The 18,419-nt window shown below is 34.7% G+C and overlaps 1 protein-coding gene and 1 long non-coding RNA gene across 3 annotated transcripts in view; one reads left to right on the forward strand and one right to left on the reverse strand.

Annotated features, from left to right (window-relative positions):
- LOC143248886 (uncharacterized) overlaps window positions 1–18,419 on the reverse strand; it is a 67,479-nt gene that overhangs the window by 14,431 nt on the left and 34,629 nt on the right. The gene's annotated exons all lie outside the window — the stretch shown is intronic.
- LOC143248885 (uncharacterized) overlaps window positions 8,910–18,419 on the forward strand; it is an 84,212-nt gene continuing 74,702 nt past the window's right edge. The window contains exon 1 of one of the 2 annotated variants that reach the window (XM_076497780.1): window positions 8,910–9,308. In XM_076497780.1, the coding sequence (XP_076353895.1) occupies window positions 9,173–9,308 (136 nt within the window). In that variant the 5' untranslated portion in view covers window positions 8,910–9,172. The remainder of the gene's footprint in view (window positions 9,309–18,419) is intronic. The other variant, XM_076497781.1, reaches the window with a different exon arrangement.

Raw genomic sequence — 18,419 nt, forward strand, 5'->3', positions numbered from 1 at the left:
AATGTGACGGTCAATCCCACTATTTTGTTGGTAAAAGAGTAGCCCAAGAGTTGGCGGTGGGTGGTCATGACTAGCTGCCTTCCCTCTAGTCTTACACTGCTAAATTAGGGACGGCTAGCACAGATAGCCCTCAAGTAGCTTTGTGCGAAATTCAAAAAACAAATAAACAAACAAACAAACTAAAAGAGTAAGAAATAAACAGTGGACGAGTGAAAAGGACAAATGCTTGAAAAGTGAACTCTACCCAGAAACAAGTCGAACTGTAAGTAAAGGACAGTGCCCTGATCTTCAGTGAAACTTCGTGGATTAAAGTTATAGAAGACTAACCTCCTATATGAAGATATATAATAAAAAATTACAAATAATAACAACATGAGTAACAACCAGAAAATAAAGGTCACGTATATTACCAGGTTAAAGTGTAGATCGACCAATTGTTAGCGGAATAGGCATATTTAATAAATGTGTTCATTATGTCAGAAAAAAAAAAAAAGATAGAGAGAACAAAAAATAGGTAAATACCTATACCTGATATGTTTACAATCTGACTCGGATATTTTATCTGAGCATACCTTAATAGTGGTAAAAGACGTGCATATTTTTGTTATAAGTTTAGGACTAGTAGGACATATATTTGGGAAAGATAACTTATATTATACGAAATTATCAAAAAGAACTGATGGTTAGTGTTAAAGTCGACCCTTTGTTAATGGTTTGGTTTGTTTTCAATTTCGCGCAAAGCTAAACGAAGACTATCTGCGCTAGCCGTATCTAATTTAGCAATGTAAGACTAGAGTGAAGGCAGCTAATCATCATTATCTACCGCCAACTCTTGGACTACTCTTTCACCAACGAATAGTACGATTGACTGTCACTTTATAACGCCCTACGGCTGAAAGGGTGAGCCAGTTTGGTGCGACGGAGATTCGAATCCGCGACCCTCATATTACGAGTCGATAGCTTTAACCCCCTGGCCATGCCTGGCCTCCTTTGTTTGTGTCGTTCACGGCAGTATTTTATAATTTCGGCGCAATTTGCGACGTGCAATGTAGAATAATGGCTGTGTAAGTTCCACATAGTACAAGAGATGAAATGAGGTTTCAGAAAAAAATCAAGTATAAATAGTGTCCCTCAGATTCAAGAAGCATACAATAATAATCAATATAAACACCTAGTCACGTGTATTTATACCCTACGTAAGTATGCTACAACCACAGTGTTAAAATGTGATACATCTGTGTTATAACATCACATCACTCTTAAATGTGTCAGACTTAATGGTATCAATTACTCACAAAAATATAATTAAATTCGAAGTGGGTGAACAGATGTAATGAATAAGCAGGTCCAGGGAATCAGTTTAGAAGAAAAACGTTAAATGTGTAGATGGATGGATGAAGCATTCCCACTGAAAGTGATGAAAACCAATCTTCGTAAAGTCTATCAGATTTACATGAACGCTTACATAAAGTGGATTTTTATGTGTCACAATAACAGAATGTGAATGATGTATGAGCACCGGTAGAAGGTTTTGAAAAATATCAAGGAGACAACCGATGTCTTTTGAAAAGGATGACCAACAAGACAACCAATGTCTTTTGAAAAGGATGACCAACGAGACAACCGATGTCTTTTGAAAAGGATGACCAACAAGACAACCAATGTCTTTTGAAAAGGATGACCAACGAGACAACCGATGTCTTTTGAAAAGGATGACCAACAAGACAACCAATGTCTTTTGAAAAGGATGACCAACGAGACAACCGATGTCTTTTGAAAAGGATGACCAACAAGACAACCAATGTCTTTTGAAAAGGATGACCAACAAGACAACCAATGTCTTTTGAAAAGGATGACCAACAAGACAACCAATGTCTTTTGAAAAGGATGACCAACGAGACAACCGATGTCTTTTGAAAAGGATGACCAACAGTAACAGTTACATTCGATAATACAACCTACTCTAATCAGATGAAGGTTGTTCCTCGCTAGTACAGCGGTAAGTCTACAGATTTACAATCCTAAAATTATGAGTTCGATTCCACTCGGTGGACTCAGCAGATAGCCTGATGTGGCTTTGCTATAAGAAATATAACAACGAATGAGCACTTAGTGTTTTTTTCCGGTCACCACGGAGTAAGATCACATAATACGTCCATAGTCATTCATTGAACTATTCTACGAACACTACACTGTAAACCGTAATAAACATGCTATGTAATGTACTACAGAAAAGCCTAAAGTATAATTAGCTTTGTCTTATATTTTCTTTGAAGGAAATAAATTACTTTTTACTTTAGTATGTGATCATTCAACTCAGTGGTTCTCAGACCTTTTCGTCCACGACCACTGGGGTGTGGCTGAAGACCCAGTGGACATTCTACTGTTCTTACATTTCCTATTTTCTTGCATGTCTTCCGTCGTAACGATGCGAGGCCTGGAATGGCCAGGTGGTTAAGGCACTTGACTCGTAATCCGAGAGTCGCGGGTTCGTATCCCCGTCACACCAAACATGCTCGCCCCTTCAGTCGTGGAGGCGTTATAAAGTGACGGTCAATTCCACTATTTATTGGTAAAAGAGTAGCCCAAGAGTTGGCGGTGGGTAGTGATGACTAGCTGCTTTCACCCTAGTATTACACTGCTAAATTAGGGACGACTAGCGCAGATAGCTCTCGAGTAGCTCTGCGCGAAATTCAAAACAAACCAAAGGTAACGTGCTAGTAAGTGACTTATATTTTGGACCAGAACGTGGAACATCCGAAGACCTTTTGGGACAAAATTTTGAGAATCGCTGATTTAGCTCACTAAAATTGCCATAACCTGAACCCTATTATGAAAGATTGGAGCAAGAGTTAGCGGTATTTAGTGATTAAATAACCCATCTGTCAACCAGAGGAGTTCAATAACACCAGCAAAGAACATTTCAAATTGTTTGTGCTATCTGTGCTCTGCCCACCACAGGTTTCGAAACCTGGATTTTAGCGTTGTAAGTCCGCAGACATACCGCTAAGCTACTGGGGGGCTTGGTGGTTCTGATTACAGAATTTGACCATCGCATCCATCTTTTCAGTTGTTGTAATATCTTAATATTTTATCAGTACTCTGTAAAATACTATACAATCAACTCAGTACAATAGACCTATGTTGTGAAATTAACTTTATTTGAGGAGTTCAAAGAGTAAAAGTCATACAATGTTGATAACTTCAAATATTGACTTTATCGTATTGGTGAGAAATTCCAAATACATCGTTCATATATGCTGTTTGCTCTCGATATAACTGTCGCGAATTATACCATTCTTGGTTCATTCTCACGCTCACCTGTTACGCCCGAGAGTCACGAAATCCTCATGTTTTCAGTTTGTTAGAATGTTCGAGAAGTCCTTCGAAGGAGTATACGAGGGACGGAGTCAGACGTTTTTCACTCAGTTGGTCACTTCGTCTTATTCCGTGCACAATCAAAACAACGTCCATCGTCTTCCTCGCATCAATGCGCTATATAATAAAACTCCGAAAAGCTTTGTTTTTAAATATTTACTAGCGAATTGGGAAATAGAAAAGCTAAACCAGCTCGTGACTTTCTTTATCAAAGCAGCCTGGGGCACATCTTGGTTATCGTTTACAAAAATGGAATATATTAGCTGATGGAACAAGAATTTCAATTTACCAAATTCGCCATTCACGACTTCTAGTGCAGAGAAATTTATTTTATTGTTGGTGCCCAGTCTTAATAGCTTTATTTAGATGGGGTAGAAAAGCCATTTCATATAATGGTTTGTTATACTTAAAGTTACACATATACTATATCCACCATAAAGAATCTAGCTCAGGATTTTAGAATTATAGGTTCATAAATTTACCACTGAAAGACTCGAATAATAGAAAATATCTCAACTTTTACACTTCCATAAATACTGTTACAACAAATGGAGAAAAAGCAAGGGGATTCGACCTTCAAACTCCATTAACTGCTATAAGAAACGACTTTTGTAATCAATATATACCCATAAAAGTAAATGCATATCGGATTTAATAATCATATAACACTTAAATAACCAGCAGAACATTAAAACATTTATGGTTATCAGTTCTTGGGATTTAGTGCACGTTTTACACTTGGTCTCAGATTTTCAGTTATTTCACTTCAAAAGGTTTACATACTTACTTACGGGATAGTAGGAATGTTGATAACACTTAATCTTTGCGTTTTTTAGTCATTTTTAGGTGCATCAGTGATTCTCAATTCCTTTTAAAGTATCTAAACAGCGAACACGTTCGTGCAAAATTTTCCACATTTTTTTCTGGATATTAACAATAAGTAAGTAGGTAGCTCCTTATATATTTTTCATTATGACGTTCGATCCCTGCAGTGTTCACAGCACAAAAATTTATTGTGCTGGATGTATCGGCCCTATAATTTACTTGGTTTTTGTTTATTTTGAGGAACTACATGAAGAACTGTGAAATTTTGAAAGTTATTTATATAATAAATTACTTTTTTTTACTTTATCCATTAACAATATTATAAGACATATTTTTTACAAATACTATGATTCAGTTTAATTTAACAACATTTACAGTGTTTCATATTTTCAATTACGGCCTTTAGAGAAATACAGAAAAAATATATAAAGCCAACTTTTCCTCAAATGAATTTAATATTTGCATTTAGATCTCAGGAGCGAGACTCTGTTTTATTACCTGTTTTTATATACATTGGAACGTATAAACGTATAAAGCTTAGCCCACTGTATCTAGAGAGTAAAACATGTGACGGAAATCTATGTTACATATCAAACCAACGTTTGGATTTTAATCACAATAGAGACTGATAGAGTAGCCACGACCCACAAAACATTAATGGTAGGCTTCGTGCTCTTCGCTTGAATTTATATATAATTTACATACATGAGATTGAAGTCACGATTCCTTGCAGGCATTATATGTTAGATTGATAAATTCTGGTCTTTTGGAAAAACATTCAGACAAACAAACTTACGTATATGCAATTTTGTTTAATAATATTACACTTAAAGTAAACAATAGAGAAAAGTAATGGTATTTTCAATAGTGTACAGAGTATGAATATATTATGAGTGTTCAGTATATTAACGATTAAAAGAAAGCACACAAAAACGAAAAATAAAACCCTCAGTAAAATAAAAATTAACTAAAAGTGTTTATGGCAGTTTATGAAACGAAAGGAAGCTAAATGATTGCAAAGCAAAGTAAATGTAAAGATATAAGCAAACTTAGCTGATCATGCAGCAACTTCTGAATGCGTGTTCACAAAGTGATAACCATATATTTCTGAACGAACTGCACATGCGTATTTTAGACCTAAATAAGTTATGAAAGCCCAAGGCAATTGTATTTAATGTAAAGTTAATTTTATTTTAGGGAATTGCACGGGGATTAAATGTTAATTGAGTAAAATACTTTGCAAATGAAAAAAAAAAGTTAAAATTGGAACCAATCGTCACGTGGTAACAACAGATTTGTGCCATTGTGTACCATTCGCATTGCATTAAATAATTTGACTATGCAATATACAGGTAAGGTGATTCTCAATGAAAAAGCGAATATGCAATCCGGACTCCTTGGAGAAGGGTTGTTGTTTTTTTCTTTTAATGATAACAGATATACAAAATTTGATCGAGAAATTTACGAGAACAGTTCAGGATACACAAAAGTAAGCATATTGTTTATATAGATTGAGTAATAATTATATTACTCTGGTAGGACAGCACTACGTCTATGGATTTACAGCATTGAAATCTGGTGTTCGATTCCCTTCAGTGAACGGAGCATATAGCCCTAGATGGTTTTGCTTTAAACACACACACACACAACACTTATTAATGCTCAAGTTTGAATAATATTTTGCCAAAGCAGAAAATTAAAATCAGTTAACTTTCTTATTCCTTTATTGTTTATGCTTAGTCTGTCCTGTGTAATAGGCTTAGCGCAATTGGTTGTTTAGCACCACTCACTGTGGAACTGGGAGTCTGTGCTTCGTCATCTGCTATCACTAAAGAAAGAACAAAAATTTCGCTCTATACTTTGAAGCCGTGTGTTATAAGAGTCACGGCCAAATTCAACAATCCGGTCTGCAAAGTATAACCCAAGAGTTTGCAGCAGGTGATGATGGCTAGCTGTCTTCCCTGTGGACCATCACTTCAAAAATGGATATACGTGCAGTTTTGCGCTTAATCTAACATCGAAACGACCTATTGTGTTCTGTATTGTAGATAATCTAAATTACTCTATTATTCAGTTTTATTAATATCAACATTTTTAATTTGTTTTGATTTAATAACATTATTGTGTAATATCTAAATTGAAATTTAGCATAACCTTGTCTATCTTAGAGAGACATGCGTGGTGGACAGAGAATGTCCCAGTGATTGGCCTTCTTGGCTACTGATAAAAGTATATAGAGTTAGAAACGTAATATTGCTGAACGAACTCCACAAGGCCTGGCATGGCCAAGCGCGTTAAGGCGTGCGAGTCGTAATCCGAGGTCGCGGGTTCGCATCCCGGTCACGCCAAACATGCTCGCCCTTTCAGCCGTGGGGGCGTTATAATGTGACGCTCAATCCCACTATTCGTTGGTAAAAGAGTAGCCCAAGAGTTGGCGGTGGTTGGTGATGACTAGCTGCCTTCCCTCTGGTCTTACACTGCTAAATTAGGGACGGCTAGCACAGATAGCCCTCGAGTAGCTTTGTGCGAAATTCAAAAACAAACAAACAAAACAAACACAAGGCCTGGCATGGCCAAGCGCGTTAAGGCGTGCGACTCGTAATCTGAGGGTCGCGGGTTTGCATCCCGGTCACGCCAAACATGCTCGCCCTTTCAGCCGTTGGGGCGTTATAATGTGACGCTCAATCCCACTATTCGTTGGTAAAAGAGTAGCCCAAGAGTTGGCGGTGGTTGGTGATGACTAGCTGCCTTCCCTCTAGTCCTACACTGCTAAATTAGGGACGGCTAGCACAGATAGTTCTCGAGTAGCTTTGTGCAAAATTCAAAAACAAACAAACAAAACAAACGAACTCCACAGTTCCAGTTGTGGACATGTGATAAAATATAAGTGACAGTCAATTCAACTTATTCGATTCATATCTCGAAACAAAGTCCTTGTGTGCGCTTTGGAATTTCCATTTTGAGTCAGTAGATCCAAATTAGGGTCTTTAATTTGGTCGATTAGCTCAAACTGAAAATTCCAGTTCTATATGATTTGTAGATGATGCAATGTTAAGAATTCCAAAGTTTATAAATCTTTTATATTTCTCTTACAGTGTAAGTTATATATGTATAGTTTTAATACTGTTAACGGTTGAAAAAAACATTTATGACTTTTTACGTCTGAAAACAGTTATCATATCTAGTACCTAAGGTTCAAAAAACGATCCTCTCTAATACTGTGAATCATACACAGAGTACTGAGTTGTTTAAGTTAATGCACTACCTTGGGAAGCATATTTTCTCCAAGATTCACTTAACACTGAAAGTGCGACAGATCTAAGATGAAGACGCAGCACATGTTCTACAGTGTTATTCATCCAATCAGCTTCAAGAAAAGCCTTTCAGAATTGATTTTATATTGTTCGACTTTTAATCTCACTAAAATGGTTATATCGTGCCAGCATTTTAACAGCTTTTAAGACATAAAAAATCCAACAACTGTGATTATTATTTCGGCAATTTGACTATTATGAATTTTAATTTCTGTTTTGCAGTAGTCCGTTGCATTATTAATGTGCTGGCCTCACCAAATTTATTTATTTTAGTCAAACAAATAATCAAGACTTTATTTCAGCTATTCTTGTCCCTTCATGTTATCCTGCCACTTACTCACACCAATTATATCTATTTAACTTACATTTCCTGCCACTTACTCACACTAATTATATCTATTTAACTTATTGTACAATATCACAATACCTACTACCGAACAAGAAACCTTAATCGTGTTTTGTTCAAGAACGTCACTTATATTTTTGACACGCATTTTTTTAGTTGTTATCGATTTATAAGTAAAATGTAAACAAATAAGTGTTTGTAAGAATAATCTCTTTTTTACTAAAACTTCTACTGTTTAACATTTTCGAATCATTTCTACTTCAATGACACCACTTGCATTAAAAAACTCCTAATATAAATAAAGACCCAATCGGCCCAGACTTGTAATCTCAAATATAATAAATATTTAACCAATATGAAAATCAATAAATATTGTAATAGCCATTATCTAACTAGAAGCGGATTAGCGTCCAGAATTGTGCATCCAACTGATCACAGTTCGCGTATCGTAGTCGGAAAAACTCGTTTCGCACTTGGGTCATAAGTGCCATAAAAATGTAATGGTAAAATGCCACTATTCGGTCAGGCAAAAGTGGCCCAAGAGGTTTTAGTGGGCGCTGTTGAGTAACTGTACTCCCTTTAACCTATAGGTTTAATTTCAGAAGCGGCTTCGTGCAGTATGTTCTTGTGTAGTTTTGCTCAAAATTTATAGGTACAAGAACAGCAGTGTCATCGTAATTTCATGTATTTATATTTAATTTCATATAAGCAGTTTCAACATGATATATTTCAGAGGCTGTAAACTACCTTGCATAGGGACAATGAAATGTTCTTAGTAAATTTTCAAAAGTGTCTAATATGATTATTCTCATGAAACTAGCTTGAAATACTTAGAAGCAACTACGTTTCGTTCTTGTCTCCTTAGGGGAAACGATAGAAGAGAGAGAGAGAAAGAAAAAAGATTTCCATTATTCGCAACAGATTTATGGGATCAAATGTGCGAACGTACATACATATATATTCTACTGTAGGAGTCTGGTGTCGAGGATATTCGAGCTTTGTTCCTGTCCTTGTGTTGTTAGCAAGCGACTGCAGGGATAACCTGACGCCGAGAGAAAGCCAATCTCAAGCTCGCTGGCTATGCGTCAGTAGCATGAAGATATTCGTGACAGCAAGTTGACGAGAACTTGTCTGCCAGGTGTAGCAGCTACGCAAATAAACACTAAATCTTAGGACATTTTAGCGTGTGCTAGTTTCGCAGATATTGAGGCTTACCCCCCTAAAAAAAAAAAGTAAAATCAAATTAGTTTAGTAACAATAAAGTTTAATAAACGTCAAAAATTATTTATGAAAAAAAAGAAATAGAAAAATGTCTCAGAAAAAACACCACTGTCACATCACAAGGAAACTGATGTCTTCATGCACTGCTATGTACGTGTTTTTGATATGGAGCATTCCCCAGGTGACGTTAGCACACAAAATGCCTGGTCTGACGAAATTTCAAGGTAAGAGTTCTGGAAGGTCACCATGATAATATCGGTCCACTACAGTTTTGTCGTTGTAAATGTTCCTCGCACAAGCCAATATTTACTTGTAGTTATAATTGCTATCTTAAGTTATATATGTGTGGGTTTTAAACCATCCATTTAGTTTTGCACCCCAATGGCACAGTAGTATATCTACAGACTTATTCTGCTAGAAACTGGGTTTCGATACCCGTGGAGGGCAGAACATAGACAGCCCTTTGTTTAGCTTTGTGCTTAATAACAAACAACAACAACAGTTTAATTTTAAACCGTGTCACTTCAATTGCAGCCTACGTTTACCAAATAATAGTGTTTGAAACAGTGCCTAAAATATTTGTAGTTTTTAGCGTTGTGTAACTTTGTCCAAATCTAATACAAATGATTGTGTTCTGTTTAGATGTTGGTGTTTTTCTGTTATTATTATACAATATTTTAACCGTAGAAAGTTTCAAATTCCTATTGTAAACCAAGCACTAACTGTATGAATGTTATACTGTTTCATCATAATCTAATGGCATTATATTTAACAATATATTTGACAGAGATATTGAAAACGTTTTGACCCATAAGCTACCGACATATTTGCATTGTTCTCATTGTATTGTTCTCTATTTGTGAGGTCCACGTATCGTGACGTATTAAATAATTTTATATTTTTTACAATACTCAATACAAAGAACAGAAGAAGTCACTCATTTCCAATACAAAGTATCATGAAGGCCTCGACAAACAAACCCACTAGCCCTTACTGATGTAGCAGTGTAACACTAGAGGGAAGGCAGTTAGTCATTACCAGCCACGGCCAACTGTTGCGCTACTCTTTTACCAACGAATACTCGAATTGACAAGAACTTTATAATACTCTCTCGGCTGAAAAGGCGATCTTATAACAGAGATTCGAACTCGCGACCTTGATTATGAGTCGAGTGCCTTAATTACCTGACCATGTCCAACCTGGGAAAAAAAATGGAATTAACTCCATTATTTACAGCATTTCTGTTTAAACTTGTTTAAATCGAATGTTATTAAGGGCCCGAAAACCAACAAAATTATGGTCACTAAATAATTCGGTGCACAAATGAATTGGAAAAAATATATGTTTTTTTATGAATAAAAAAAAAGCCAATGTGAGTCCGTTGATAATTCTTGGATTTAAATGTTATATATATATGTGTGTGTGTGTGTGTGCGTGCGTTAGCATTACCATTATTATGATAGATTCATTAGAAATGCTTTTTTAATTCGTTTGTAATCCAGTTTTTTCGTTTCTTTGGTTGTGTTTTGATTTAACCTTGTCAAATAACATACATATCAAACTTTTCAAGAATGAATAAAATTCGCTGAAGGTGTCGCTCTTCTGAAAGTTTCAGAATTGTACTCAATTTTAGAGATAAAGAAATATCTTCAAGTTTCTTTACTTGTTTTCAAACGCTATGCAAGTATACTTTTTTATTTGTTTGGAAAACTCACTTTGCTAAATTTTAGTTCTTTTTTCCTTATGAACATTTAGAAAAGAAGATTACGTAACCAGAATCGCAGACTAACAAGTTAAGCCCACAAAGCTATGCTCAAAAATCATGTTCAAACCTAATGAAAAATAAATGATTTTGTTTGAATAGTTAAATGTTCGAAAACAATAGATAAAATGGTACCATCTCAGAATTTTATTTATCTACACAAACTGGTATATATATATGTATATATATATCGTCACATAAACGTAGGCAGGAACCAACCAGCAGTGCTGGGAGGCACGTGACTCTCCAACAATTTAGTTGGGAAATATAACTTAGCCCATCCAATATGTCGTTGATAGCAATTTTGTATTCAGTTTTTTTTTGTGTAGTCAGCTAAGTTTCTCAGCCTAAATTAAACGAGACTTACGTTATTTGGTAAATTTTAAACATCACGTTATTAATAAGGTTTTGCATATCTCTATAATGTGTATCTGAAACATACATTACTTCTATGATCTACTATTTTTTTAGTACGAAGGAAACGATTTAATTTGCAGTTGTTTATGTAATTCAGTGCATGTGATTGTGTAAGTGTTGAATAATAATTGAATCGGGTTTACTAATTGTCAGACAATTCTTATTCATTTGAGATTACCTTCCTTTCCTCAGTGTTTTTGTTCGTTCCAACGTACCTGATCAAGATAGTTTTGTATATGATGATAAAAATTTAATAATCGCTACCCTTAACATGCATAACTGTCTACGAAAACGGTTAATCATTACCTAAACAGCATTTGTGTTATAGGTGCTTGTACTTACCTGTTTCTCAGCATTTTTTATAGCTTACGATCTACTTTATTATAATATTTGCATTGAATGAAGTAACTTTAGTTGGTTAACGTATGAATGACCTTTGTCGAAATGTCAAAGTCACGGGAGGTGCCAAGCTATCAGTAGCAATAATGTTTTGATTCATACAGTTCTGTGTGACATACACCCTGTTCATATGATTGTGTAGGTTATTACTTAGGTTATTTTAACACCTGTAGTAAGGGCAAATCGGATACTATTTTACACTTGGTAGAAAAACAACAGAAATCAACTTTGGAATTCCATTGCAGGAATGATAATGAACAAAGTACTAACAATATGAATTTCACTGTGTTATTTTTTTATTCAAGCAAAACGTCAGATGAAGGTATGGTTCATAGAGATCAAAGTGTCAAAAATAATATTACCAAAATACACGTCAGTGTGTCGTGTAGCCAAAACAACCTACAAGACAGAGTGTGTGTTATTAACAGAAGTGATAGTTTAATGATATTCCACTTTCTGTAGCTCGAACTGTGGTTACCTAAACTGTCGGGCCCGGCCTGACCAAGCGTGTTAAGGCGTGCGACTCGTAATCTGAGGGTCGCGGGTTCGCATCCCAATCACGCCAAACATGCTCGTCCTTTCAGCCGTAGGGGCGTTATAATGTGACGGTCAATCCCACTATTCGTTGGTAAAAGAGTAGCCCAAGAGTTGGCGGTGGTTGGTAATGACTAGCTGCCTTCCCTCTAGTCTTACACTGCTAAATTAGGGACGGCTAGCACAGATAGCCCTCGAGTAGCTTTGTGCGAGATTCAAAAACATACAAACAAACAAACCTAAACTGTCGCATATTTTTTATGGATATAAACTACTGGACTCTTACTTCACATGTCAGATTCCGATACAATCTATTAAGAAATGAAAGAGGTGTTAATATCTCTAATTTTGATTAAGTCTTTTTTTTTCTATTTTACTTCTTCGAATCAAAAGTACAGAAAGTTTATTTAATAGAAAAACATACTCAGCTTTTGTTGATTTTTTTAAATCAAATTTGTTACATTGATATATCTTTATTACCAATAATTAAGTGTCATACTTAGTCTCCACAGGAGCGAAGTTATTCAAGAAAAAACGCTCAATTTGTAACAAAATGTTTGCATACGCCTACACAAAATATAATGTCAGCTATCAGTTTTAAAAATTTTGCTGCAGCTTTACCTTCGAGTGAATGTGGACCATTTGTAGTTTTTGTTATTTGGATTCAAGACGGCCTATTTAGAGCAGTAAAGTTATAGGTTGAAAACACGTCCAAATATATGTATTGGTTAGACCAAACAAACTAGATCAGCAATTTCTTGCTCAAGTTTTCAAAATAATCTTACGGATAGCCGGTTATTGTTCATCATTCATTGCCAACTGTTCAGCACGAATTTACTACATTTTGTGAAATTTTTCTAATTAAGCAGCATTTAGTGTCACGTGATATTAGCTTAAGCAATTAACGTAAATAATGATGCTTGTTACATGCGTGTGGTGACAAGAAGCTGTTAATCTAAATTCCATGGTGTAACTATGAAGGAAGTTATTAGCAGTATTAGAGAAGAAAAACTTCCATCATATATTTCATAAAATCTAGTTGGTTCTGTAAAGTACAGGTCTGTTCAAAATAATAGGCTTGGGGTACTAAAGCTAATGTTGGTTAATATCGAGAGTCACTTTCTTACTTGCTATGGTTTGTTGATGAGTTTTGACAACATATCATGATATCTAATAAAAAACACCTTTACGGAATCTAGTTGGTTCTGTAAAGTACAGGTCTGTTCAAAATAATAGGCTTGTGGTACTAAAGCTAATGTTGGTTAATATCGAGAGTCACTTTCTTACTTGCTATGGTTTGTTGATGAGTTTTGACAACATATCATGATATCTAATAAAAAACACCTTTACGGAATCTAGTTGGTTCTGTAAAGTACAGGTCTGTTCAAAATAATAGGCTTGTGGTACTAAAGCTAATGTTGGTTAATATCGAGAGTCACTTTCTTACTTGCTATGGTTTGTTGATGAGTTTTGACAACATATCATGATATCTAATAAAAACACCTTTACGGAATCTAGTTGGTTCTGTAAAGTACAGGTCTGTTCAAAATAATAGGCTTGTGGTACTAAAGCTAATGTTGGTTAATATCGAGAGTCACTTTCTTACTTGCTATGGTTTGTTGATGAGTTTTGACAACGTATCGTGATATCTAATAAAAAAACCTTTAGGTGTGAAAAGAAAAGGTGCGGTCAAAATGATTGAGTGCATGTCTTGAGGAAATGAAATCAAAATTGGCGGCCAAACTGACAGCTACACTTATAATACTGATATTAATTCTACAGCAAATACATTTTTATTAGTTAGCTGGACCACGTGTTTTGTTTTGCCCGCAATCATGTCCCAAGTTGAAGATAAAAAGCGGACTGAGTAACTAATGAATGGATATTTGTCACAAAGTTCTTATCAATGCTGTAAGTTTAGCCAATTTTTATTTTATTCTCTTACGTTGTTCTCAATCGTTTTCTAGACCGCACTTTTTATTCACAACTAATGTGTTTTTAATTAGATGTTGACATTAGGGACGTTAGATAACTAGAACAAAATTGTAAAGAGTCTCACTCAGAATGCGTTTACAGTATATACTGTATCACGCTAAAAATTCCAGGCAGTTATTCAGTTTTAATATAGGTTTTCACATAAAATAAAAACTTTATGCTGACACCCTTCAAAGGGTAAAATCCAGTGAAAGTTTTGATTCGTGATGACGAGAAACCCACTTGAAATAAAAATGTATCTGAGAACAGCTGGTATGGGTATTAACACTTTTATTGATAAGTAGAGAACAACGTTATGACCTTTCTTAGTCAGACCCCTAGTACAGGGGTAAGTCTACGGATTTACAACACTAAAATCAGGGGTTCGATTCCACTCGGTGGACTCAGCAGATAGGTCGAGGTGGCTTTGCTGAATGAAAACACACACACACCCTTTCTAAGTCATCTTCACGTTAACAAAGAAAGTTTGCGGCACATTCTTCGAAGGTATTTCTTCTAAAAACTATTTTTCGAAACACATTTACAAGCAGTACGTATTCACTACATAATTAGCAGTGCAAATGTTTACATATCACACCGGTTTTATAACGTTTGTTTCATTCTAATTCCCGTTAAAAACAGAAACATGGAAATAAGGTCACAATGCAGCTCAAGCGATAACACCCCATAATGTCTGGAACCTTCTATTGATCGAAAAAAACAGTAACTTTGTACAGGGAATAAACAGATTTGTCAATGCATTTCAACCAAGAAATAATATGAATGATTACTTGTATGGTATTGTACATAAATTATTAGCTATTGCTTAGATAAATAAATAAATAATATTGATGTGTATGAATACTTTTAATGGCGTGATAAAACTTCCTCTACTAATATCATGATATAGTAGTATTCTTTATTGTGGTTAAACATCTCATTTTCTACATATGTATGTTTTTCATTATGTATTAAATAACACCTATCCATTTCACTTGGGAAGTTCATTAAAAGGTAAGTTATATACCTTTTTATGATAATTTATCTATTAATTTATATTTAAAATCGATATAAATTTGGGGCATTCAATTAAATGTTATTACGAAAACTTGTTTTTGAATAACTGTTTTCAAAGAATTTTCCCTACACCTTTATTACTACTTGTCGATACACTTTTGGGTTACTTTTCCTCCACGTATCAGAGTCAATTTAGCAAAAAGGGATAATCCATCACATTCACAGACACAACGATATAATACTAAGCATTTTAGGCATCTAGGCCTTTTACATTTACACGATAAAGGTTTTATTTGTACTAGAACAGCAATTTTTTTCATCTGTATTTGATGCAACCGTCAGCAATTTCGATGCATCGATTTGAAGCAGTCAGTGAGTGATCCACTGAAGCTAAAACATAAGTTAAATTGTCGTCTTTTTTCCAATGATACTGCTAAAAGAAAATGAAACTATTTTCACAAAGGATCATTTGTTTTTCTTATGAACATTAGCTAACCCTCTTCACAAGTATGAGCAGTGTTAACATTTTAAAGAGGAAACATATGAAGAACGCTATGATAACTTAGCATACTTATTGATTTTAACAGACATTTCTGACTAAATATGCTTTTACAAGGTACAGTTGCCCCTTAGTATTCTTATTCATCCAAAGGAATAAAAACGTATTTCATACTTGACAATGAAAAGACATACAATGTGTAAATCAAAGTAACCATTTTTATATACGGCATGATTGGACTGATAGTATAGGATAAGACTAAACGATTTGATACTAAACCACAGCTTTGGAGGCATAGTCACTTTTATTCATATATATACAGACCTCAACTTTGATTGTCACTTTTATTGTTACATGGAGATCCAAATCTTTCTAATTACATACTAACTAACATTTCAAATCTAACCTGGTAATTTTTCAAACCTATTGCATGTTTCCATACAGTTATCTAAGTTTATTAAATGTAATATAAGTATTAAATTTTAATATCAATATTGTATTCAAACTATATTCTTCAGTATTGTTCAAAAAGGTACATGTACTCATTTAAGCACATTATTCCACATATCTAAATAGTTTATTATAGGCTCTCGGAGAGTCACTTTCTTACTTGCTATGGTTTGTTGATGAGTTTTGACAACGTATCGTGATATCTAATAAAAAACACCTTTACGGAATCTAGTTGGTTCTGTAAAGTACAGGTCTGTTCAAAATAATAGGCTTGTGGGACTAAAGCTAATGTTGGTTAATATCGAGAGTCACTTTCTTACTTGCTATGGTTTGTTGATGAGTTTTGACAACATATCATGATATCTAATAAAAAACACCTTTACGGAATCTAGTTGGTTCTGTAAAGTACAGGAATCTAGTTGGTTCTGTAAAGTACAGGTCTGTTCAAAATAATAGGCTTGTGGTACTAAAGCTAATGTTGGTTAATATCGAGAGTCACTTTCTTACTTGCTATGGTTTGTTGATGAGTTTTGACAACGTATCGTGATATCTAATAAAAAAACACCTTTACGGAATCTAGTTGGTTCTGTAAAGTACAGGTCTGTTCAAAATAATAGGCTTGTGGGACTAAAGCTAATGTTGGTTAATATCGAGAGTCACTTTCTTACTTGCTATGGTTTGTTGATGAGTCACTTTCTTAAAAAAAACACCTTGCTATGGTTTGTTGATGAGTTTTGACAACATATCATGATATCTAATAAAAAACACCTTTACGGAATCTTATTGGTTCTGTAAAGTACAGGTCTGTTCAAAATAATAGGCTTGTGGTACTAAAGCTAATGTTGGTTAATATCGAGAGTCACTTTCTTACTTGCTATGGTTTGTTGATGAGTTTTGACAACGTATCGTGATATCTAATAAAAAACACCTTTACGGAATCTAGTTGGTTCTGTAAAGTACAGGTCTGTTCAAAATAATAGGCTTGTGGGACTAAAGCTAATGTTGGTTAATATCGAGAGTCACTTTCTTACTTGCTATGGTTTGTTGATGAGTTTTGACAACATATCATGATATCTAATAAAAAACACCTTTACGGAATCTAGTTGGTTCTGTAAAGTACAGGTCTGTTCAAAATAATAGGCTTGTGGGACTAAAGCTAATGTTGGTTAATATCGAGAGTCACTTTCTTACTTGCTATGGTTTGTTGATGAGTTTTGACAACATATCATGATATCTAATAAAAAACACCTTTACGGAATCTAGTTGGTTCTGTAAAGTACAGGTCTATTCAAAATAATAGGCTTGTGGGACTAAAGCTAATGTTGGTTAATATCGAGAGTCACTTTCTTACTTGCTATGGTTTGTTGATGAGTTTTGACAACGTATCGTGATATCTAATAAAAAACACCTTTACGGAATCTAGTTGGTTCTGTAAAGTACAGGTCTGTTCAAAATAATAGGCTTGTGGTACTAAAGCTAATGTTGGTTAATATCGAGAGTCACTTTCTTACTTGCTATGGTTTGTTGATGAGTTTTGACAACATATCATGATATCTAATAAAAAACACCTTTACGGAATCTAGTTGGTTCTGTAAAGTACAGGTCTGTTCAAAATAATAGGCTTGTGGGACTAAAGCTAATGTTGGTTAATATCGAGAGTCACTTTCTTACTTGCTATGGTTTGTTGATGAGTTTTGACAACGTATCATGATATCTAATAAAAAACACCTTTACGGAATCTAGTTGGTTCTGTAAAGTACAGGTCTGTTCAAAATAATAGGCTTGTGGTACTAAAGCTAATGTTGGTTAATATCGAGAGTCACTTTCTTACTTGCTATGGTTTGTTGATGAGTTTTGACAACGTATCGTGATATCTAATAAAAAACACCTTTACGGAATCTAGTTGGTTCTGTAAAGTACAGGTCTGTTCAAAATAATAGGCTTGTGGTACTAAAGCTAATGTTGGTTAATATCGAGAGTCACTTTCTTACTTGCTATGGTTTGTTGATGAGTTTTGACAACGTATCGTGATATCTAATAAAAAACACCTTTACGGAATCTAGTTGGTTCTGTAAAGTACAGGTCTATTCAAAATAATAGGCTTGTGGGACTAAAGCTAATGTTGGTTAATATCGAGAGTCACTTTCTTACTTGCTATGGTTTGTTGATGAGTTTTGACAACGTATCATGATATCTAATAAAAACACCTTTACGGAATCTAGTTGGTTCTGTAAAGTACAGGTCTGTTCAAAATAATAGGCTTGTGGTACTAAAGCTAATGTT

The sequence above is a fragment of the Tachypleus tridentatus genome, chromosome 4 (genome assembly GCF_004210375.1).
Source record: "Tachypleus tridentatus isolate NWPU-2018 chromosome 4, ASM421037v1, whole genome shotgun sequence".
In the NCBI taxonomy this organism is placed as follows: domain Eukaryota; kingdom Metazoa; phylum Arthropoda; class Merostomata; order Xiphosura; family Limulidae; genus Tachypleus; species Tachypleus tridentatus.